At 50.7% G+C, this 24,745-nt stretch overlaps 3 protein-coding genes across 4 annotated transcripts; 2 read left to right on the top strand and 1 right to left on the bottom strand.

The window, feature by feature from the left end:
* Positions 1 to 3,177: 3,177 nt before the first annotated feature.
* LOC128141264 (feather keratin 1-like) lies at positions 3,178 to 3,498 on the top strand. Its single transcript, XM_052785859.1, has one exon. It carries the CDS (start codon positions 3,193 to 3,195, stop codon positions 3,496 to 3,498), a length of 306 nt encoding a protein of 101 aa, XP_052641819.1. The 5' UTR covers positions 3,178 to 3,192.
* Positions 3,499 to 7,351: 3,853 nt separating this feature from the next.
* LOC128141266 (feather keratin 1-like) lies at positions 7,352 to 14,666 on the bottom strand. Of its 2 annotated transcripts, XM_052785863.1 has the most exons (2): positions 14,651 to 14,666; positions 7,352 to 7,659 (listed from the first exon to the last, which is right to left on the bottom strand). In XM_052785863.1, the coding sequence occupies exon 2, from the start codon at positions 7,655 to 7,657 to the stop codon at positions 7,352 to 7,354; it is 306 nt and encodes a 101-aa protein (XP_052641823.1). In that variant the 5' UTR covers positions 7,658 to 7,659; positions 14,651 to 14,666. The 2 variants fall into 2 exon arrangements, with proteins under 2 accessions (XP_052641823.1, XP_052641822.1); XM_052785862.1 differs by lacking the exon at positions 14,651 to 14,666 and having other exon boundaries at positions 7,352 to 7,681.
* On the top strand, positions 13,052 to 14,082 carry LOC128141265 (feather keratin 1-like). Its single transcript, XM_052785860.1, has 2 exons — positions 13,052 to 13,236; positions 13,654 to 14,082. The coding sequence occupies exon 2, from the start codon at positions 13,675 to 13,677 to the stop codon at positions 13,978 to 13,980; it is 306 nt and encodes a 101-aa protein (XP_052641820.1). The 5' UTR covers positions 13,052 to 13,236; positions 13,654 to 13,674; the 3' UTR covers positions 13,981 to 14,082.
* Positions 14,667 to 24,745: the final 10,079 nt, after the last annotated feature.

The raw sequence follows: 24,745 nt of genomic DNA on the forward strand, positions 1-24,745 counted from the left end.
ATGCAGAGCTTGACAGGACTTGGCCCTGAGCATCCTCCAAAGGCTGACCGTGCTTTGAGCAGGGGCGGTTGGACGAGGCGATCTCCAGAGGTCCCTTCCAACCTCAGGGATCCTGCGATGCTGTCATGGGCAAAAGACAGGTGCTGCACAGCTGCCCCTCAGAGGGAAGAACTGGTTGGGAACATTGGAATCAAGGGCAGGCGTGGTTGTCACACCTGCGAAACAGCGGAGTTCACGACCTGACGGCAGGGAGGAAAGCGAGTAGCAGAGTACGGCCCCTGGCCTTCAGGCACACTGACTTTGGCCTAGTCAGGCAGCTGGTAGGTCGGACGCCGCGGAGGCAGCTGTGAAGCACAAAAGAGCTCCGAAAAGCTGGCAGCGCCTTAGGCGCCTCATGGTCCAAGCGCAAGAATGGTCCAGCCCAGTGCACAGGGAAACAAACAGATGTCTCAGCAGACCAGCTTTGGCTAAGTGGGGTACTCAAGGCAGAGCACCAGCGTCAAAAGGCAGCATCCTGGAGTTGTAGGGAGGGACGAGCTGCAAAGGAGGAATTTGGAAATAATTCCTAGGCATGTTGGGATGCTGTTAGGAAAGTCAAAGCTCAGCGTGCCTTGAGTCTTGCGAGGGGCACGAAGAGCAACAGGCAGCAAGCATCAAGAGCAAGATCAACCCCTGCAAGAGTAGCCGAAGAGTGACGGAGGAAGAAGCGGGCCCACTGCTGACTGGGGCGGCTGATTTCCTCCGGGTGGACAGAGAGCAGTCTGGGGGGAGTCCATGCCTTCTCTCTCTCACTCTTTACGTGCAAGTTCTCCCGGGCCGATGTGCCCTCTGAAAGAGTTGAAGGAAGGAGGCGGGGCCCTCCCAGCAGTGGGTGGGCTTCAAATCAAGGACTGCCTGAGAAAAGTCAACCCATACAAGCCAGGTGACGTGCTCCAGGGCAGCAGTGCTGTAAGGGGAGACGTAGAGCAGCTGGAGGACTGGGCCACAGGAGCCTCATGGCATTCAAGAAGGTCAGATGGCAAGTCCTGCACCGGGAAGGGAAGAACCTCTTGCTTAAGGACGGATGGGGGACTGAACTGTGCTATGATCTTAGAGCCCTTGACCCTCCTCTGGGCAGATCTGCCGGCGGGGGCAGGGTCAGCCTTGGGGAGAGGCATGGAGGGTGGACGGACAGGCCTCATCTTCCTGGCCAAAGAGACTGGGCTGTGGTGAGGAGCTCTCCGGAACGCTCCATGGAGGGAAAGAAAGGGTTGCCGAAAACACGTCCCCAGCGGCTGGGACTCATCCCTGGGTCCCAGGCAATATGTCCTCTCATGGCATTAGTGCTTCAGCATGCCGCCTTTCCCATGCCCCACAGGCCTCCTCAGCTTGCAGCACAACCCAGCACCGCTGGAGATGTAAGGAAACTTCACCCGGTTCCCCAGCGAGCGAGGGCTGGCAGGACCCTGCAGTGCTACGCGCCTGGGGATGCTCAGGGAGGGGATGTGCTCAGAAGGGCCCTGGGTCCAAAACCAGCTCTCAGACTACATCAAGGAGGTGATGCACTTCCCTGCCCTGCAGACATGGAGGCAGCTGGGGCGCGCCCCAGGAGGGCAAGGGAATGCCTTCAGTAGCCAAGCTTCCTGGGATAGACTCTCCCTACCCATGGCGAGTCACGCTCTAATTTTGGGTTGGCCATGTGTCAGCCTCTTGGCGTGAGGCCAAGCCAGGAGCGCGTGCTGTCTGCGGGCCGTGTCCCATGCAGGGCTGAACTCCCCTGCAGCCAGGGCAGTTCCATCCCTGCCCCGGGAAAACCATGTCCGAGCGCTGGGCTTGTACCCAAGTACGCAGCGCCAGGGAGACCCAAGGACCATTGCCCTCAGCATGACTTTCTTGCCAGCGCTCCCACAGCTCGGGGGTGGTTGCAGGATGGTCAGTGTGTTTTGGAAAAGTGGCCCGGCCTTTGTGTCTCCTGCAGGTCAGGGTCCAAAGCCTGCGACCAAAGAGCATGGTGGAGAGTGGGAGGAACGAGGCGCTGTCCTGAGCCTCAACACACCCCTTTGGTAGTGAGGACGGACCCGACTCCACAGGACTTGTTGAGGAATCGGGTGGCGCGGGAAGGCAAAGTTTTCCTTCCGCAAGCCTGCTGACGGCACTGGTGGGGGACCCCCAGAGGCTGCCACGAGAGGGGACGACTTTGCCAAACAAACTGTCAAATGTCTCCCCAGAAGGAGAAGCTTTCCTTGGGTGAAGGCACTTGAAAACAGTAGGGCAGCCCACCTGCCAATCGGGTCAATGACCAGTGACTGCTGGAGCGAGCGTGGAGGCAGTAAGGGTGGGAGAAGGATGCGGCATGTCCTCGGTCACGGGAGCCTTTGGGCACCCAGAGGAGGACTGCATCGGCAGGAGGATATGCGCACATGCAAGGAGGGTTGTAAACAAGCTCACCAGGTTTCCCCAGACCGGTGTCCCCTGTTGGCATGGACCCCTCCAGCACTCGGGGGCACGTCTTCTGCCTGTACTGATGTGTTCCTGCCCAGGAGATCCTTGGGCCTCTCAACCTGGTACTTGACAGGAGCCTCCGTGGCCTCGTGGGCGTGTCAGAAATGAGGAAGCGAAATGGCAGCGTTGACGGAAAGCAAAATACCACCTGTGCCATCAGGTAGGATATTTTGCTTTGGAGGTGAATCTGTTGGAAAATTACTGCCCGCGTGCAGTGACTGTGGGCCTGGGGCGGTGCAGGAGCAGTATAAAAGTGGGCCCTTCTCCTCTCTCTCTCATCCGCTCCTGTCGCCTGCATCTCCTTGGGAACAAGGTGAGTCTGGAGCCCTTCCTCCTCCTCGTCATCCTCCTCCTCCTCTGTCATTTCTCAGCACATACCTGCCTCTTTGTCCCGTGCTGGGTCTTAGAGCTGCTTGCTATTGGAGAGGGAAGGGGGCAGAAGGTGTGGCATGGAGAGTGGTTGGGTCTTGGCTGGGGTGTCTATTGAGCTATGGGCTAGGCGGGGACCTCCCTGCGCTTAGTCGCTGCTGGCAGGGCTCTTTTGGGATGAGGGGAAGGGGAAACCCATGGACATCTCTACAGTGCCTCTGGCTCTCGCCACCAGTGTGTGATTTGGCTCCCTTGTGGTGGGGTGACAGGCTGCTCCTCACCCCTCTCCCCTGCACTGCTTCCCCCTGCCCTCTCTCCCAGTTGTTCCTCCGGACCCAAGACATGTCCTGCTACAACCAGTGCCTGCCCTGCCAGCCCTGCGGCCCGACCCCGCTGGCCAACAGCTGCAATGAGCCCTGCGTCAGGCAGTGCCAGGACTCCACCGTCGTCATCCAGCCCTCCTCCGTGGTGGTGACCCTGCCTGGCCCCATCCTCAGCTCCTTCCCACAGAGCACCGCCGTGGGATCCTCCACCTCCGCTGCCGTTGGCAGCATCCTCAGCTCTGAGGGAGTGCCCATCTCCTCTGGGGGCTTTGGCCTCTCTGGCTTTGGCAGCCGCTACTGCGGCAGGACGTGCCTCCCCTGCTAAAGCTCCTCCCTGCACTGAGGCCTCCGTTTGGATCGACCTCGTTTCCCTCTTTTGACTCATTAAAGTTCTTCTGCATCACAGCCCCTGCCTCTGTGTCATCCTTCCCCTGCAGATGCTCTCCCAAGATGGCCAGGCGGAGAGCTGTTGCTCAGGAGTGGTTCTGGGAGGGGGTTGTTGGGGATGGTTTTGCACTGCTTGTCAACAGAGGCTTGCATTGAGTATGCTTGCTCATGCATCAGCTGATGCTCTAGTTTCTAAATTTGTCTGCCTCTTTGGGCCTGGATAGAATTACCCAACATAGTTCAGTGTCTACCGTCGACTTTGTTGTGCACACCTTTTGGTTTTCCTCAGTAAACTCAACACTGCGATGCAAGTAGTCAGGAGGGAACGTGGTTTTGACAAGACATACGCACTAGCTTCCCAGGAGAGGCCAGGAGAACCCCTCCTAACCCTAGCATTCTCAAAGGGAGGGACACAGTGCAGTGGGCTGCCTTATCGTAGAACCATCTTACCATAGAATCAGAGAATGGTTGTGGTTGGAAGAGACTTTGAAAGATCATCCAGTCAAACCCCGCTGCCATGGGCAGGGACATCTGTCACTAGATCACGTTACTCAAAGTTCCGTTGAACCCGACTTTGAACCCTTCCAACGATGGGGCGTCCCATCATTCTCTGGGCAACCTTTTCCAGTGTCTCACCACCCTCATCATAATAAATTTCTTCCTTTTGTCCAATCTACGTCTACCCTATTTCAGTTTAAAACTGTTGCTCCTTGTCCTATCGCTACAGGCCTTGATAAAAAGTCCCTCTCCGACTTTCTTGCGAGTCCCCTTTATATCTGGAGAGGCTGCAATAAGGTCTCCCCATAGCCTTCTCAGGCTCAGCCTCCAAGCTGAGCAGCCCCAACTCCCTCAGCCTTTCTTCATAAGAGGGGTGATATAGCCCCCTTACCATTTTTGCAGTCCATCTCTGGAGCTGCTCTAAGAGGTCCCTGCCTTTTTTGTACTGGGGATCCCAGGCTGGGTGCATTGCTCCAGGTGGGGTCTAACGAGAGTGGACTAGAAGCAGAGAATCACCTCCCTCAACCTGCTGGCCACACTTCTTTTTGTGCAGCCCAGGCCACGAGTGGCTTTCTGGGCTGCAAGCACCCATTGCTGGCTCATGTCCAATTCTTCAGCCTCCAGTACCCCGCAGTCCTTCTCTGCGGGGCCGCTCTCAACCATTCATCCTCCAGTCTGTGTTGATATAGTTGATACAGGGGATTGCCCCAACGCAGGTGCAGGCCCTTGCACTTGGCCTTGTTGAAGTTCCTGAGTTTCACTTTCATGAGACCATTCCTCACGCCTGTCAAGTTCGCTCTGGATTGCATGGCTCCCCTCAAGCGTAACAGTTGCACCCCTCAGCTTGGTGTCGCGCACAAACTTGCTGAGGGTGCGCTCAGTCCCGCTATCTATGTCACTGATGAAGGTATGAAATAGTATGGGTCCCAGTACGGACCCCTGAAGGACCCCACTCGTTGCTGGTTTCCACTTGGAGATTGAGCTGTTGACTATAACTCCTTGGATGCAGCCAAAGTGCCCTTGGGGCACTGTCAGTTGCAGGTGAGGAAGGCATCCAGGACTCCACCAGCGCCCCTGGCCATCAGGCCCGGCTTTGCTGAGCCTCTGCCCAGACGTGTTCTCTTGGCCTCGGTGCACGTGCTGCGGAAGGGGCACATGGACACTGCTTGACCTCAGCTGAGGAGCCTGGGCTGTGGAAGGCCCTGGGAGGGCAGCAGCCCCACAGGCTCCTGGGAAGCGGACAAGAGGGGAGAAGAAGGGAGGCGAGAGGAGGGGCGGCAATTCCTCTTGGCCTGGCTGCCGCTGTTCCGGGGGAGGAGGCTCGAGTACAAAAACGGCCCCAGAGGACAACAGGAGAGGGAATGGGGGAACCAGGCCGTACTGGCGCTGGCTGGGATGGAGGTAATTTTCTTCATAGCAGCCCCTGTGGTGCTGTGTTTTAAATGTAAGGGTACACCAGTGCAGATAACACTGCAGTGCTTGCACAGCTTCAAGGCCATCCCTCTTTCCTAGTCTGCACCCCTGCAGTGAAGGCTGGGGGTGGGCAAGCAGCCGAGAGGGGACACAGCCAGGACAGCTGACCTGAATTGACCAAAGGGCTACTCCATGCCATATAACATCATGCTCAGCAATGAAACTGTGGGCAGTCTTTCCAAAGTAGCTGTTCTTCGGAGACTGGCTGGGCATCAGTCTGCTGGTGCTAGGTGGTGGGTGATTGCCTTTGCATCATTTGGGTTTTTTCTCTTTTTTCCCTTCCCCACTTAAACTGTCCTGATCTTGACCCCAAGGTTTTTTTGGAGTCTTTCTCTTCCAATTCTTGCCCCATCCCACTCGGACAGCAGACGGAGAAAACGGCTGGTGAGTGCTTAGTGCTGGTTGAGGTCAACAGACCACACAGGCCCATAGGCAGCGCATGTCCTGCTTGCCCTGCTCCTTTGCTGTCTGTGCCCAGGGCTTCCTGGGAAAGTTTCTGGAGACAGGGAGGCAGGGAGAGACTCAGGGCAGGAGGAGAGGCAGCGGGTGTGGGCTGAGCGTCTGGAAGGGCTGTCTGGGAGCTCTCCAAAGCGGCGCGGTGACCAGCAGCAAAGGCTGCAGAAAGACTTGCAGCTGAGAAAGGGGAGCTGCTGAACTGCTGCAGGACACAGCTGGGCAAGATGATACATGTCCACCCAGAGCCCTGATCGGCAGCTAAACTTGGTAGCAAGCGGCCCTGTCTCTCCACACGTGCTTCTACCCCTGGCAAGTAGCAGCCCAAAAGCGGGGCCAGGGGAAGGTGCTCTTGTAGTAACGCCATCAAAACGGGTGCGACTCCCAGCACTGTTCCCGGACACCAAGGACTGTCACCAACAACCTGGGCTATATGAGCAGCAGCATAGCCAGGAGATCGATGGGAGCGACAAGCCCACTCTGCTCAGCGCTCACCTGACGGCGTGTAGAAAGCTGTGTTGAGTTTTGGGCTGCAATGCAAGGAAGACCTTGAGCAAGTGGCGTGAGTTCAGTGGAGGGTGGCCAGGATGGTGAGAGGGCTTGAGCACTTGGCTGGGGAGGACAGGCTGAGGGTGCAGGGCTTGCTGAGCGTGGAGAAGAGAATGCTTTGGTGGGAGCCCTAAAATCATCTTTGGAGTAGCTGTGGTCACTAGACTGCATCGGGTCATCCTATCCAGCCCCAGATAGGCAGGGAAGTTCAGAAAGCAGAGGGTCAACCTGAGCCTGACTAAGCGTCTTCAGTGCAAGCCTGTGTTGATAATCACGGCACAAGCATCCCCAACAAGCCCCTCCCAGAACCACCCCCGAGCAACATCTCTCTCCCTGGGCATCTTGAGACAGCATGTGGAGAGGAAAGGATGAGACGAAGGCATGGGCTGGGATGCAGCAGAACTTTAATGAGTCAAAAGAGGGAGACGGGGTCGGTCTGGGTGGAGGTCCCAGTACACAGAGCACCAGGGGCATATAAAACTCTGCACCCCATGGCTGTGGTGGAGATCCTTCCAGGTGTCCATGTGCCTGCCCCACAGAGGGAGAAGGACCAACAGCTCTTCTCTAGGCTGCCTTTGTGGTGCTCACAGCCCAGGGGAGCACAAGAGAACAAGGAGACGGGAGGGAAAGGAGAGAGCGGAAGAGGGGAAAGGCAGGCAAGGGCTGTGCTTTCTCAGAGCTGAGGCTGGCCCCGTCCTTTTGCAAGGGGTGCTGGGGTTGCTCCACCTCTCTGCAAGCAACAAGCCGATGCTCCGTCCCCAGTGCGGTACCATCTCCTGGGTCCCTGGTGGCCTTGCCTAGGGCCATCGCCAGCAGCTTTAGCATGGGAGGCACCTCCTGCCGCAGTAGCGGCTGCCAAAGCCGGAGAGGCCAAAGCCCCCGGAGGAGATGGGCACTCCCTCAGAGCTGAGGATGCTGCCAACGGCAGCGGAGGTGGAGGAGCCCACGGCGGTGTTCTGTGGGAAGGAGCTGAGGATGGGGCCGGGCAGGGTCACCACCACGGGGGAGGGCTGGATGACGACGGTGGAGTCCTGGCACTGCCTGACACAGGGCTCATTGCAGCTGTTGGCCAGCGGGGTCGGGCCGCAGGGCTGGCAGGGCAGGCACTGGTTGTAGCAGGACATGTCTTGGGTCCGGAGGTGTATCTGGGTGAGAGGGCAGGGGGAAACAGAGCACAGGGGTGGGTGAGGAGAAGCCTGTAGGCCCACCACAAGGAAGAAAAGCTACAAGCTGGAGGTGAGAGCTGGAGGCTGTGTAGGGAGGCCCGCTGTCCTCACCATCCCCTCAGCCCAAAAGAGCCCTCAGAAGAGCAAACATGCCCAGGGAGATCCCCTCCTAGCCCATAGCTCAGGAGACAACTCAGCCAAGCCCAACCTCTTTCCATGCACACCTAATACCTCCATCCTTCTCTCATGACAACGAGCTCCATGACCCAGCAAGGACAAAAGGCAGTTTTGTGCTGAGAAATCCCGTAGCAGGAAGAGGAGGAGGAAGAAGAAAAGAAGGAAGAGAAAGAGCTTCAGACTCACCTTGTTCCCAAGGAGATGGAGGCGAGAGGAGTGGATGAGAGAGTGAGGAGAAGGGCCCACTTTTATACTGCTCCTGCACTGCCCCAGGCCCACAGTCACTGCATGCGCGCAGTAATTTTCCAACAGACTCACCTCCAAAGCAAAATATCCTACCTAATTGCACAGGTGGTGGTTTTGTTTCCGTCAACACTGCCATTTCATTTCCTCATTTCAGACATACCCATGAGGCCACAGAGGCTCCCGTCATGTACCAGGATGAGAGGCCCAAGGATTTCCTAGGCAGGAACACATCAGTACAGGCAGAAAATGCACCAGCAAGTGCAGGAGGGGTCTGTGTAGGCAAGAGACATCGGTGTGGGGAAATTTGGTGAGGTTGTTTTCAACTCACATTACAGGAATGTACAGATATCCTCCTGCCAAAACAGTCCATCCTGGGTACCCAAAGGCTCCTGTCCCTGATGCTGTGACACATCCTTCTCCCTTAATCCTTTACAGGTTTATTTTACAAAGTCATCCCCATACGTTATGGTCTATGGGTGTCTCTGATCAGTGCCTTCAGCAGGCACGAAGAAGGAAAACTTTGCCCTTCTGAACACCATGATTACTCAACAAGCTTGGTGGAGTCGGGTCTGTCCTCACTACCAAAGGGGTGTGTTGGGGCTCAGGACAGCGCCTCGTTCCTCCCAATCTGCACCATGCACTTTGGTTGCAGGCTTTGGACCCTGACCTGCAGGAGACACAAAGGCCTGGCCACTTTTCCAAAACACACTGACCATCCTGCAACCACCCCCGAGCTGTGGGAGCGCTGGCAAGAAGGTCATGCTGAGGGGTATGGCCCTTGGGTCTCCCTGGCGCTGCGTACTTGGGTACAAGCCCAGCGCTCGGACATGGTTTTCCCGGGGCAGGGATGGAACCGCCCTGGCTGCAGGGGAGTTCAGCCCTGCATGGGACACGGCCCGCAGACAGCACGCGCTCCTGGCTTGGCCTCACGCCAAGAGGCTGACACATGGCCAACCCAAAATTAGAGCGTGACTCGCCATGGGTAGGGAGAGTCTATCCCAGGAAGCTTGGCTACTGAAGGCATTCCCTTGCCCTCCTGGGGCGCGCCCCAGCTGCCTCCGTGTCTGCAGGGCAGGGAAGTGCATCACCTCCTTGATGTAGTCTGAGAGCTGGTTTTGCACCCAGGGCCCTTCTGAGCACATCCCCTCCCTGAGCATCCCCAGGCGCGTAGCACGGCGGGGTCCTGCCAGCCCTCGCTCGTTGGGGAACTGGGGGAAGTTTCCCTACATCTCCAGCGGTGCTGGGTTGTGCTGCAAGCTGAGGAGGCCTGTGGGGCATGGGAAAGGCGGCATGCTGAAGCACTAATGCCATGAGAGGACATATTGCCTGGGACCCAGGGATGAGTCCCAGCCGCTGGGGACGTGTTTTCGGCAACCCTTTCTTTCCCTCCATGGAGTGTTCCGGAGAGCTCCTCACCACAGCCCAGTCTCTTTGGCCAGGAAGATGAGGCCTGTCCGTCCACCCTCCATGCCTCTCCCCAAGGCTGACCCTGCCCCCGCCGGCAGATCTGCCCAGAGGAGGGTCAAGGGCTCTAAGATCGTAGCACAGTTCAGTCCCCCGTCCGTCCTTAAGCAAGAGGTTCTTCCCTTCCCGGTGCAGGACTTGCCATCTGACCTTCTTGAATGCCATGAGGCTCCTGTGGCCCAGTCCTCCAGCTGCTCTACGTCTCCCCTTACAGCACTGCTGCCCTGGAGCACGTCACCTGGCTTGTATGGGTTGACTTTTCTCAGGCAGTCCTTGATTTGAAGCCCACCCACTGCTGGGAGGGCCCCGCCTCCTTCCTTCAACTCTTTCAGAGGGCACATCGGCCCGGGAGAACTTGCACGTAAAGAGTGAGAGAGAGAAGGCATGGACTCCCCCCAGACTGCTCTCTGTCCACTCGGAGGAAATCAGCCGCCCCAGTCAGCAGTGGGCCCGCTTCTTCCTCCGTCACTCTTCGGCTACTCTTGCAGGGGTCGATCTTGCTCTTGATGCTTGCTGCCTGTTGCTCTTCGTGCCCCTCGCAAGACTCAAGGCACGCTGAGCTTTGACTTTCCTAACAGCATCCCAACATGCCTAGGAATTATTTCCAAATTCCTCCTTTGCAGCTCGTCCCTCCCTACAACTCCAGGATGCTGCCTTTTGACGCTGGTGCTCTGCCTTGAGTACCCCACTTAGCCAAAGCTGGTCTGCTGAGACATCTGTTTGTTTCCCTGTGCACTGGGCTGGACCATTCTTGCGCTTGGACCATGAGGCGCCTAAGGCGCTGCCAGCTTTTCGGAGCTCTTTTGTGCTTCACAGCTGCCTCCGCGGCGTCCGACCTACCAGCTGCCTGACTAGGCCAAAGTCAGCGTGCCTGAAGGCCAGGGGCCGTACTCTGCTACTCGCTTTCCTCCCTGCCGTCAGGTCGTGAACTCCACTGTTTCGCAGGTGTGACAACCACGCCTGCCCTTGATTCCAATGTTCCCAACCAGTTCTTCCCTCTGAGGGGCAGCTGTGCAGCACCCGTCTTTTGCCCATGACAGCATCGCAGGATCCCTGAGGTTGGAAGGGACCTCTGGAGATCGCCTCGTCCAACCGCCCCTGCTCAAAGCACGGTCAGCCTTTGGAGGATGCTCAGGGCCAAGTCCTGTCAAGCTCTGCATACCTACAGGGATGGAGAAGCCACAACCTGTCCGTGGCAACCCCATCCAGTACGTGACCACCCTCACACGAACAAAGTCTTTTCTTAGGTTTTTGTGGGATTTCCCGTCGTTCAATGTGTGCCTATCACCTCTTGCCCCTTCACCGCATAGGACTCAGGACAGTCTGACTCTATGTTCTTGACTCTCTCCCAGCAGCTCTTTTACGCATTGCTAAGAGGCGTGCCGCGGGGCCTTCGCTCCTCCAGGGTGAACAACCCCACCTCTCACAGCCCCTCCTGCCTCAGGGGCTCCAGTCGCTTCGTGGGCTCCGTGACGCTTTGCGGGACTCGCGCCAGTACGGCCGTGTGTTTTGGGGTTGTGTGGCAGGGTTTTGGTAGCGGGGGAGGGGCTGCAGGGTCGGCTCCCGTGAGAAGCTCCTAGAAGATTCCCCGGCTCCAAGGTGGACCCGCCTCTGACCAAGGCCGACCCAATCAGTGATGGCGGTAGCGCCTCTGGGATAACACACTTAAGAAGGGGAACCTACAGTGGGGGAGGAGATTGGAATGTGAGAGAAACCCCTGTGCAGATACCGAGGTCAGTGAAGAAGGAGGTGCGCCCTGCGGCCCGTGGTGAGACGGCAGGCTGTCCCCCTGCAGCCCGTGGAGGTGAGCGGGGAAGCAGATGCCCACTTGCAGCCCGTGGAGGACCCCACGCCGGAGCAGTCGGATGCCCCCGAAGATGGCCGTGACGCCATGGGAAAGCCCGCGCTGCCTCAGTCTGTGACTGAAGATCGGTCCGCGGAAAGGACCCATGGCCGAGAAGTTCGTGAAGGACTGCAGCCCGTGGAAGGACTCACGCTGGAGAAGTTTGGGAAGCACTCTCTCCCGTGGGAGGGACCCCACGCTGGAGCAGGGGAAGAGTGCGAGGAGTCCTCCCCCTGTGGAGGAAGGACCGGCAGAGACAAATGTGTGGCGAACTGACTGCAACGCCCATTCCCCGTCCCCCTGCGCCGCTGGGGGAGGACGTAGAGAAAACCGGGAGTGGAGCTGAGCCGGGAAGGAGGGAGGGGTGGGGGGGAGATGTTCTAAGGTTTGGGTTGACTTCTCAGTATCCTTGTTTTGGTTTGATTTGTAGTAAATTCAATTGATTTTGTTTCTTCCCCAAGTTGAGCCTGTCTTTTGCCCGTGACCATAAGCGGCGAGTGATCCCTCCCTCTCCTTGTCTCGACCCACGAGCTTTTCTTTATATTTTCTCCTCATCCCACCGGGGCCGCGGCAGGCGAGGAGCAAGCGAGCGGCTTCGTGGTGCTTTGATACCGGCTGAGCTTAAACCACGACACCGTGCATCTCTCATACTGGGGAGCCACGAACTCGACACTCTTTGCGGCAGTTGTGGTCTCGGCACTGTCGAGCAGAGGAGAGGGATCACCTTCCATGACCTGATGGCAAACCCCTTCCTCATGCAGCCCAGGATGCTTTCAAATGCCATTTCCGCAAGGGTGCAGGCCTGCCTCATGGTGTCCACCGGGACCCACATCCTCCCCGGCAAAGCTGTTTGGCAGCCCATCGGCCCCAGCCTGTAGCAGTGCAGGAGGTTCTTCCTCCCCCACTGCAGGACTTTGCCTAAAGGGGGTTAAACGTTATTGGCCCCAGGCTGGGCCCCTGCAGTGCACCAGGAGTGAGTGTCTGCCAGCTGGACTTGGTGCTGCTCATCACAACCCTTGGAGACCAGCAGCCATGCCAGATTGCAATGCCCTGCACTGCCCTCTTTCCCAGCCTGTATTTCGTTAGCTGGTCTGTCAGGATCGTGCCCTGGTTTCGGCTGGAATAAAGTTAATTTTCTTCCTGGCAGCTGGTATAGTGCTGTGGTTTGCATTTAGGATGAGAATAATGTTGATAACGCACTGATGTCTCAGTCGTTGCTAAGCAGCGCTTATGCTAAGTATGCTGCTGACCTACCTGGAAGAAGACTTTCTTGTTGCCCTCCACGTGCTTTGCCTGATTCAACGCCAGGTGGGCTTTGATTTTGCTAGCACCAGCCCCGCATACGCAGACAGCCTGGCAAATGTGCTCCCCAGAGCAAAGGGCATCGAGAGGAAGACAGCTGAAACCTTTGGCACGGCCTGGCTGCCTGGAGATGCCACAGCTAGTGACCGCTGGAGCGAGCTGAGAGAGAGGGAGGAGAGAGAAGCACGTGGCACGTCCTTGAAAAGAGCAGCCTTTGGGTGCTCTGCTGACGTGTGCAGCGGCAGGCAGAGCCGGGCCTCTTCCTGCCAAGGGAGTTGCAAACAGTCACGCTTCACTGCCCCAAGCCAACATCCCCTGCCTGCACAGGACCCCTCCAGCACGTGGGAGCCATCTTCTGCCCAAACTGATGCAGCCCTGCCCGGGATATCCTTGGGAGTCTCATGAGGGCACATGAAAGGAGCCTGCATGGCAGACCAAGCAAGTCAGAAATGAGGAAATGAAATGGCAGCGTTGACGGAAACAAAAACACCACCTGTGCCATTAGGTAGGATATTTTGCTGTGGAGGTGAGTCTGTTGGAAAATTACTGCCTGCGTGCGGTGACTGTGGGCCTGGGGCGGTGCAGGAGCAGTATAAAAGTGGGCCCTTCTCCTCACTCTCTCATCCACTCCTCTCGCCTCCATCTCCTTGGGAACAAGGTGAGTACGAAGGCCTAACTCCTACTCCGCATCCTCCTCCAGGATTTCTCAGCACACACCCTATCTTATGCTGGGTCGTGGGGCTACTTAGTCGTGGGAGAGGGAAGGGGGCTGAAAGTGTGGCATGGTGAGAGGCTGGGGCTTGGCTGAGGTGAGCTATGGGCTCTTGCCTCCAGCTCGTGGCTTGTCTCCCTCATGGGGGAGGGTGACAGGCTTCTCCTCACCCAGCCCCTGTGCTCTGCTCCCCCCTGCCCTCTCTCCCAGGTGCACCTCCGGACCCAAGACATGTCCTGCTACAACCAGTGCCTGCCCTGCCAGCCCTGCGGCCCGACCCCGCTGGCCAACAGCTGCAATGAGCCCTGTGTCAGGCAGTGCCAGGACTCCACCGTCGTCATCCAGCCCTCCCCCGTGGTGGTGACCCTGCCTGGCCCCATCCTCAGCTCCTTCCCACAGAACACCGCCGTGGGCTCCTCCACCTCCGCTGCCGTTGGCAGCATCCTCAGCTCTGAGGGAGTGCCCATCTCCTCCGGGGGCTTTGGCCTCTCCGGCTTTGGCAGCCGCTACTGCGGCAGGAGGTGCCTCCCCTGCTAAAGCTGCTGGCGATGGCCCTGGGCAAGGCCACCAGGGACCCAGGAGATGGTACCGCACTGGGGACGGAGCATCGGCTTGTTGCTTGCAGAGAGGCGGAGCAACCCCAGCACCCCTTGTAAAAGGACGGGGCCAGCCTCAGCTCTGAGAAAGCACAGCCCTTGCCTGCCTTTCCCCTCTTCCGCTCTCTCCTTTCCCTCCCGTCTCCTTGTTCTCTTGTGCTCCCCTGGGCTGTGAGCACCACAAAGGCAGCCTAGAGAAGAGCTGTTGGTCCTTCTCCCTCTGTGGGGCAGGCACATGGACACCTGGAAGGATCTCCACCACAGCCATGGGGTGCAGAGTTTTATATGCCCCTGGTGCTCTGTGTGCTGGGACCTCCACGCAGACCGACCCCGTCTCCCTCTTTTGACTCATTAAAGTTCTGCTGCATCCCAGCCCATGCCTTCATCTCGTCCTTTCCTCTCCACATGCTGTCTCAAGATGCCCAGGGAGAGAGATGTTGCTCGGGGGTGCTTCTGGGAAGGGTTTCTTGAGGATGGTTGTGCAGTGACACAGGCTTGCATTGAGTATGCATAGTCATGCACCGGTTCACCCTCCCCTCCCTTTGGGAATGGTGAAGGCTCCCCATGTGCCTAATGCACCCCAAGCTTCCCCAGGGCAACGCTCTCCTCACCATTGCTGCTTCAGTGTTCACAGAGGGAAGGACCATGCAGAGCTGGTTAAAAACCTTTCTTGTGGTGGGTTAACATTGTCTTGCCCACAGATTGGTGAGGATACAGTTTTTATCTTATTGATCACATCCATGGGGATGTGACAACATCCACCCTGCCATTTTACTCCCAAGAACTGCATCTCCTGTGCAGGTCCTTTGACCTTGCTTCTTTTCATGCCCAATCCACCTTTCAGAAGAATTGGAATTGTTCTTTTGCCCTTCTCAAACACTTCTCCTTTACTGCCCCACATGATGGGGCAACCAAACTGACAGCCTTCTTGCACAGCTCCTCCTTAGCAGCTGTCTTCCCCCTCACTTTGCATACACAGGCTTCCAGCTTAAAGGTGGACTCACCATCCCACTTCCTCAGTCCTCTCCCGGTCATGCAGGAGGAACCACAGAGGGCCACGCAGCATGGTCTTGGGGGTCCCTTTCCCACTGACCGTGGTGGGAGAGACCTGGCTCCATGGGGCACCCCTCAAAGCTGAGGTGCTGGCCTGTGGGGACAAGAAGGGAGAGAGATTTTCTTCAAAATTTCAGAGGTGGGAAGATGCTCTCTCCACAGTTGCTGTATCCAGATCCGGGCAATATGTTGCTGCCAAGCTGTTAGAATATGACACTGGTGCATTCTGGACAAACTTTCTCACATGGCTCATATACACAGGGCATTATCTAGACATTTGGAGACCTTGTTGTCATCGAGGTCACCGTAGATGACTTCCAGCACCGCTAATTCTCTCAGGTACTCGATGCCTTCCTAAGCAGGAGTCCACCTTCCTTGCTAAATCACAAGATCTTCCTTGATGTCCTGGTTTCAGCTGGGATAGAGTTAATTGTCTTCCTAGTAGCTAGTATAGTGCTATGGTTTGGGTTCAGTATGAGAAGAATGTTGATAACACACTGATGTTTGCAGTTGTTGCTAAGTAATGTTTAGACTAAGTCAAGGATTTTTCAGCTTCTCATGCCCAGCCAGCAAGAAGGCTGGAGGGGCACAAGAAGTTGGGAGGGGACACAGCCAGGACAGCTGACCCAAACTGGCTAACAGGGTATTCCATACCATGTGACGTCACGTCTAGTATATAAACTGGGGGGAGTGGGGCTGGGGGGATCTCCGCTGGGAAATTAACTGGGCGTCGGTCGGTGGGTGGTGAGCAATTGCATTGTGCATCACTTGTAGATTCCAATCCTATTATTATTATTATTATTATTATTGTCATTTTATTACTGTTATTATTATTATTATTAGTTTCTTGCTTTCTGTCCTCTTAAACTGTTCTTATCTCAACCCACGAGTTTTACTTATTTATTTCTGATTCTCTCCCCATCCCACTGCGGGGAGTGGGGAGTAGGCGACTGGTTGCCTGGTGCTTAGTTGCTGGCTGGGGTTAAACCATGACACTTGAACAGATATCTTGCCCTCACACTTGACAGGAGACACCTCCAGAGACTGCAGTTCATTGCCTCTTTTCCAATTCCACTGTCAACTCCCCAGTCCCTAGAGAGGGATCTCATCTGCTGAGCTTCCTTACCTTCCAAGTCCTGACTGTTGGCCCCACTCTCCCAGCTTTGGAGTTGCCAGGCAGTAATCCACTCACCTGGCAGGTGCCTGTAATCTTTACACATCTCTCAAAGTTCTCTCAAGGTCGGGGACCAGGTACTTTCCATCTCTTGAGTGATTGCGTGATTTCTCTCACTTCTTCCTCCATTTCTTTGCTGAAGGACTGGCTTCCCAGTCAGACTCTGCCTCCTCCCCACTCCCTTACTAATCAATGATATGGACCCATTCACCTCCTTGTCCACTATTTCTTTTTCACTACTGGAGCGATTACTGTAGGTGGTGTTTGCGTCCCTATTTCCACCATGGTGTTCTCAGATGTGGTTTGGGTCTCTGCCTCAACTACCACGTTCTTACATGTAGTTTGGATCCCTGGCTGAATCGTGACATTTGCAGAGGTAGTTTGGGTCCCTGTCTTAACCACTGTCCTCTGATAATACTGAATCGTGGCTCGATAGGCACAGGTCAAGCTCCAATACAGTGCTAAAAGCTGCCCCCCAGGGACCGGCCACGGCAGGGCATGTTTCACTGTTGCCTCATCCAAAAGTTGTCTCTTCTTTTGCCAGCATGACACCAGATTCCACAAAAGCCATAGTAGGCCAACAGTGTTAATTAGTAGTATTAAACACCTCACGTGAGGGTGGACAAGGACCTCGGGAGCCTGCACAACAAAACAACCCACATCAGTCCCAGATGGGAAGAGGGAGGTGTATTCCCTCATCCTCTCCACAAGACAGCTCTCCCAGCACAGTAAGGGCATGAATGCCAGGGCAAACCACATGGCCTTTGGTTCTATTAACAAGTTCCCAAGCTCAGCCAAATAAAGAGATAAGTAGTGCAGCAAGCAAACTCCCTGACCTGCACAGAGGCCAGTCAATTAGTAACTACTACAGTTATAGCATGCTCAGTTCAAAACTGCCATTGTCTTGAGCCCCATGTTAAGCACCAACAAGACCGTGGTGAGTTGACAATGTCTGGCCACCAGGTGCCCACCAAGGTGTTCTACCACTCCCCTTCCTCATTGAGAAAGGGGGGGCAAAATAAGATGAAAAAAAACAGAGTTGAGATACGGGTAGTTTAATGAAGAAAAGCAAAGCAAAGCAAAGCGTGCAAAAAGATTTAGTCTCTACTTCCCATCAGCAGGTGATGTCCAGGTGTTGCCGAAATCCGGAATAAAACTCATTAACAGCAATGAGAAGTTAAGAAGCAGGCACTCCTTTATTGCAGCGCTGGGCACATGGGGGATCGCTCCACCTATCGTGTGCACCTGTCTTGTCTAACAATACAGTTAAATACACACCTGTTATAAATATTCACTAGATTTCCAAGCAAAATGTTAATTCCTTTTCAATGATTGGTCTTTTAATCATACCACCTTATTAATATTCTTATGTTAAAACAATCATTGGTCAATTTCACTTAACTCTACTGATTGGAATCCTCGATAAGGGGGTTTCCAAGCAGCAAACTGGTGTCCATGACGGTTTCCTTAGTTTCTTGAAACAAAACATAGAAAGACCAGTATCTTCCTGGTGAGGTTTCTATGGTTAGCTTATTTCAAACTTAACAATACTAAGGTTCCTATAGTCACGCATAACACAGTTCCTAAAGTTTCTATGACTACATTTCAAACTTAACACTGCTATACATTATGCTTCACAATTTTCTACTTCTTAATCAAACCAAACTCTTATATAATTGGATTTTAATTTCTTTATCAAAATATTTTCAACATTCCCCCCTTTGAAAGTTTTGAAAATCATTTCAATACTTTCACTATCATTTTACTAATCACTCACTATATGGTGGAGGAAACTCTGAGATTGTTTGTCCATCTTGCTGTCTTGTAACAGCTTGGATGATCATGCGATTAAAAGAAGTTTTACGAGTAATTTGCCTTTTCAAAAAGTAATAAATCAAAATGATCATTACAAAAATTATCAACAAGGTTAATATTGTACTAATCAATGATTTGATCCAAAAACTCAGATTCCAACTTAATCCCTTAAAAATCTTGTCTATCCAACTCTCTTGTATATCTTGTTGCAACTCTTGAGTGTCTTTCTCAATTTTTCCCAATAATTCCAAATCATGTTCTACATCCTGAGTTACATTCGGAATGTGTATACAACAATGGTCTATTCTGTCTTTTAAATATCCACACACTCAATGTGCTTTGAGTAAAAGCATATCTAAAGTAATTCTATTTTGTAGAGTCATTTTGGAAGTGGCCTGTAATTGTATATTTAGATCTCTAAATCCTTTTCTGGTCACATTGGTTAGTTTCTCTACTTGTCTTGTTAGTTGGTACAGCCAGTTTCGATTCCTATATATTGTCAAAGGGGTTAGTAGAGATTCTAGGGTCTAACTAATTCTAACTCCAGTGGAGGGTTCATTCCATTCATCATCTATTTCTGACCTTTTTGCCCGTTCCAATTTCAAATTTTTTAATGATGCTCTAAAAGGAGACTTTTTCCAAATTGGGTATAATGTTGGCATTCTCAAAGTGATTTGTTTTACCTTCCCATCAAGAGGCAGGTGGGTTGTCCAGGTTCCATCACTCATTGCCCAAACCAAGTGTCCTGGACTCTGAATAGTAGTTTTTCTGCAACTAAATATTGTTCCTCTTTTAGGTTTAAAGGTTTCAGTCAATTGAAGATCATTTTTAAGTCCTCTACACAAGCAGCCATACTTCACGGCTGCTGCTAAAGGTGGAATTCTTTGGATTGCCATGTCTTTAGTACTGTAATTGTATATTTTCTCACATTTCCACCACGGTACTGAATTTTCCTTTTCTCGTAATGTACTCCCTTTATCATTTACCGATGGCCAAGTTGTAAAAATGGTTCCATCCTAAGTAAAACACCAAGGAGCTTTAGCCATATATTGGAATTGAGACAGTATAGTCATAGACCACACTGAGTCTCAACTAATTGTCCTTTCTAACATTGTCTGATTAGCCTTGTCACATTTCCATTCCATGATCATTCGAGTTGTATTTTTCTTAACTTGTTCATCATAAGTACAATATCCTACATTATGAAATCTCCCAACTTTAATAAAACCAGAATTTAATAATTTTTCACAATCTGCCCTGCTCCCTGGAGACTTCTATTGTTTCTTGATAATTGTCACTTGTTCTTGCCATCCAACTACTGGTCTTTGTTCACAGTGGCTAGTCACATTTCTATGTTCTAAATTAGTCAAATTCATTGTCAAAATTCCCCATGGAACAGATTCACCAACTGCCCTTGGTATTGGTAAACAGGCAGTAATTTGTGTCACATTCTGGAAATTAGCAAATCCCTTAATCAATCCTACCATCAAATTTTCTTCCTGAGTTTTCTTTGGGAGGTAAATTAATTGTTTAGCTTGTCTCTTATTTCTTGCCTTTTTCTTCAGTTCAATTTGTCTTGCTAGATACTTGCCTTTTCCTTTATCTCTCATCCAACTAATTTCTAATTTGTCAGGATCAAATTCTGGAATCTGAGTAAAGTTACATCCCAATCCCAGAATACCTCCATAGTTCACTGTTACTTGTTGTTCAGCCACAATCTCAGACCAGACCCCCACCAATATTATTTTCCAAATCAAAATGCATTTCCCCCAGATTTCAAAATTATATGGAAGATTAGGCATGCTTCAAAGTCAGTTTTAAGGTTCTAGGGTCTCTATATATAACTTTCCAAGATGATGGAGCTTTCTTCACCCGAGTATAGTGGATCCATGCATCTGATTCAGCAATCTTGACAGCGGTGAAAGTAGTCAACAATACTTGAAAGGGTCCTTTCCAGCGTTCCTGAAGAGGTTCAAAAGTCCATGTCTTCACAGAGACATAATCACCTGGTTGGAAATCATGTACTGGATTTTCCAAAGACAGAGGTCTGTTCCAAACAACCACACTCCGAAGTGCAGTTAAAGTTTTTCCTAAAGAAAGCAGATAGTTATATACATCTTGTTTTCCTTTTAAATGTATGCTCAGATTTGGTTCAGGAGATTCATAAGGTTTACCATATAATAGCTCATAGGGACTGATTAATGTCCCACTCTTTGGCTGAACCCGAATTCGTAAAAGGGTCAGTGGGAGTGCTTGAGGCCATTTCAAATTAGTTTCCTGACATATTTTACTAATTTGTCTTTTCAATGTTTGATTCATTCTTTCCACCTTCCCACTAGATTGTGGTCTCCAAGGTGTGTGTAAGTCCCATGTAATTCCCAAAATTCTACTAACACCCTGGACCACTTCTGCAACAATATGGGAACCTCTATCAAAAGAGATTCCAATTGGTACTCCAAATCTCGGGATCATTTCTTGTAATAACCATTTAATGATCTCCTTTGCTTGATTGGTCCGACAGGGAAAGGCTTCTGGCCATCCTGTAAACGTATCAACCCCCACCAGAATGTATCGATACCCATTCTGTCGAGGTAACTCCGAAAAATCTATTTGCCAATAATCCCCTGGTTCCATTCCTGATTTCAACATTCTCATTTGAACCTTCCTTTTTACAACTGGATTATTCTTTAAACATATCTCACATTTCACAGTTGTCATTTTAGCTATTTCTAGCATTTTTACTGATACTACTTGCCTTTTTAAAAGAGTTACTAATGCTTCTGCTCCCCAATGACATTCCTTATGTTTTGTTTGTACTATTTCCCTCATTACAAATGGTGGAATTACTACTTGTCCTTTTGATGTCACCTACCATCCTTCCAAATTTTTCCTTACATTTAATAGTCTCCCCAATTTCTCATCCTCCTCTGAATATTTAGGTTTTTCCTTTGGTAATGCAATAGTTTTTGTAGGAATTAATACCATTTGTAGGGTATTCCTTTTGGCTGCTTCTCTAGCTGATTTATCTGCTAGTCTGTTCCCTACAATCTCTTTTGTATTCCCTGATTGATGTGTTTTACAGTGCATGATTGCTACTGCAGTTGGTTTCCGAACTGCTTGTAATAAATGTAAAATCTCATCTTTATATTTAATGTTGGACCCCTGAGAGGATAATAATCCTCTTTCTTTCCATAAAATCCCATGGACATGGACCACACCAAATGCATATTTCGAATCAGTCCAGATATTCACTTTCTTTTCTTCACTCAATTCTAGAGCCTTTGTCAAAGCCACTAATTCCACCTTCTGAGCTGAAGTTGTGCTTGGCAAAGCATTGGCTTCTATAACTGATTTTTCAGTTGTTACCACATATCCTGCATAGCGGATTCCATTTTCAACGAAACTGCTACCATCTGTGTACAATTCCCAGTCCGAATTGTCCATAGGTACATCCTTCAGATCCTCTCGACTGGAATATACATACTCAATGGTAGTCAGGCAATCATGTTCCAGTTGTCCTTCTTCCTGTATAGAACTCAAAAAGACTGCAGGATTAGTTAAATTAGTGGTTTTCAAAAGTACATCATCTTGCTCCATTAAAATTACCTGATATTTCATCATTCTGCTTGGGGAGAGCCAATGGCCCTCCTTTTGCTCTAACACTGATATCACCATATGTGGTACATATACCACCATCATCCTTCCCAAAGTCAATTTTCGGGCCTCCTGTATTATCATCACAGTGGCTGCTACTGCTCTCAAACAAGCAGGCCAGCCCTTACTTACAAAGTCCAATTGTTTGGAAAAATATCCAGCCGGTCGCTTCCAACTTCCCATCTTCTGAGTCAGCACTCCCAGTGCAAGGTGTTGTTTCTCATGTACAAATAACTGGAAGTCTTTAGTCAGATCCAGAAGTCCCAGGGTTGGTGCTGTCATCAGGGCCTGTTTTAGATTCTTGAAAGCTCTCTGCTGATCTGGACCCCGTTCAAATGGTGGACCTTTAAGAGCTTCATATAATGGTTTAGCCAACAGACCATAGTTCATTATCCATAGCCGACACCACCCAGTCATTCCCAAAAAGGTTCTCAATTCGTGGGTATTTCTCGGCTCCGGGATGCTGCAAATTGCTTCTTTGCAGTTTGTTCCCAACTGTCTTTGCCCTTGTGAGATTTCAAAACTCAGATATATCACAGTCTGTTTTGCTATCTGGGTCTTAGTTCTAGAGACTTTGTATCCGCTTAGCCCCAAAAAGTTTAAAAGATCAATTGTTACCTTTATACATGCTGGTCTCTCTTCTGTCGCTATCAATATGTTGTCTACATACTGTAGGAGCAAATGTCCAGGTTTGGGACCATCTTGTTTCCACATCTCAAGTTCTTTTGCTAATTGGCTCCCAAAATTGTTGGACTGTTCTTGAATCCTTGTGGCAATCTTGTCCATGTCAATTGTGTTTTTCGTCCTGTTTTTGGATTTTCCCACTCGAAAGCAAATAATTTTCGACTTCCTTTTTCCAGGGGTATACAAAAGAAAGCATCCTTTAAATCAAGCACTGTAAACCACTGGTGATTCTCCCCTAGAGCTGTTAAAAGTGTATATGGATTGGCCACTACAGGATATATGTCTTTCACTATCTGATTTATCGCCCTCAAATCCTGTACTAATCTATATTCTCCTGATAGCTTTTTCACTGGTAAAATTGGAGTATTATATTCAGATTCACACTCCTCTAAGATTCCATATTCCAAAAATTTATCAATTAATTTCTTGATTCCCAATCTAGCCTCAGGTTTAACTGGATACTGTTTTAATCTCACTGGTTTCACATTTTCCTTCAGTTCTGCTTTTACAGGCTGTGCCATTTTAGATTTTCCAGGTATCTCTGTGTTCCAAACTGTAGGGATCACAGCATCAACTTCTTGTGGCATCTCCTGAATCTTAACCTTCTCTTGTATCATCAATATTTCTCCTGTCTTTGATTCTGGTATCTTTAAAAGAATTTCTCCTCCCTCAAAAGCTATCTGTGCATTTAATTTGGATAACAAATCTCGACCCAACAAGGGTATCGGACATTCTGGCACATACAAAAATTCATGTGTAATTGCCTTATTTCCAAATTTTAAATCAAGGGGTTGAAAGAATGGTCTATTTTCTTGTTTCCCAGTCGCTCCAATTATATTCGCTGTTTTATTTCCCAATTTCCCTTTATAAGTATTCAAAACAGAATATACTGCTCCCGTATCAACTAAAAATTCAACTTTATCATTTCCCAGCTTAATTGTAACCAGAGGTTCAGCTGGGTTCCCCTCCGGTCCCCTTCATTCATTTAAAGTCATCATTTTTGCTGACTGCCCCATAAAAATCAAAGTCAATTGCTGTTGTTCTGCCTCTGTTTCCAATTTCAAATCAGTATATTTTTTAGCAGTTTCTTTCAATTTTTCCAAAAACACAGAGAGATTCATTTTTATCTTGCTTTATTTCATATAATTTAGACCAATTCAAAGCTTTCGGCATTGCATGCTTTACTCCATACAATACCCATTTTTGATATCGAGTTAACCTTCTCCTGTGTACAGTGTCATTTGGATCCCACTGGGGATCTCCCGAAGGAAAACTCTGTTCCAAAGTTCCAGAGAGCATTTCATTCATAAGTGCTGCCTCTGCTTGTGCTTTTCCAGTTTTTAATACCATCTGTTTTTCAGTACTATCCAATAAATTATTCTCCCTGACTCAATACTCCTTTCCCATGAATGTGAGGGGGAGAGATCCTGCTCCTCCCTTGGTGGGGCTATTTCTAATTCTAGTTCCATTTCATCTTCTTTTGGTACTGTACATCTAATGCACCTCCTTCCAATATCACAAGCCGAACAACAACTCAGCTTTCTTATTTTCTGAAGTTAATGTCATCACCAAATTGTCTCGACTAATTAACTTGCATTCCTTTTGCCAATCCGTTCTCTGCCTCAAATAAAAGAACAGATCCACATATGGCACTTCAAACCATTTACCCTCTCTCCTACAAAATAACATTAACTGTAATATAGTATTATAACTTAAAGTTCCATTTGTTGGCCACTTTTCCTGCTCTTCCAAAACATACAAAGGCCACCAATGATTACAATATTCAATCATTTGACTTTTACGTAAATCATCATGTAATTCACTCCAATGTGCCAATAAACATCCCAATGGTGATGTTTTCGGTATCTTTTCATCAGTGGTTATATTTCCCATACTCTTACTCTTGAATAATTTGGCTAATGCCATTATACTTATATATCAAATACCAAATGCACCAAATATCAAATATCAAAGTTCCAAATATTAATAACCAAATATCAAATGCCAAATATCAAATATCGAGTATCAAATACCAAATACCAAATATCAAATATCAAATACCAAATAAATGCAAATGACAATTGTCCCAGATACACAGATGTCCAACCCAGCAATAGCTTTCGCTTATGACTTACGGGCAGACTTATCCCAGATACACAGATGTCCAACCCAGCAATAGCTTTCGCTTATGACTTACGGGCAGACGCCTAGGCTTCTCCACAGACGGGTACCCTCTGAGGCCCAACCCTGTGAAGCTTTCGCTGCGCCTTACGGGCAGGCTATCCGAACAGATTCCAGAGAAGAAGTGCCTTACCCTTTCTCCAGG

Source organism: Harpia harpyja, chromosome 4 (genome assembly GCF_026419915.1).
Source record: "Harpia harpyja isolate bHarHar1 chromosome 4, bHarHar1 primary haplotype, whole genome shotgun sequence".
Classification (NCBI taxonomy): Eukaryota; Metazoa; Chordata; class Aves; order Accipitriformes; family Accipitridae; genus Harpia; species Harpia harpyja.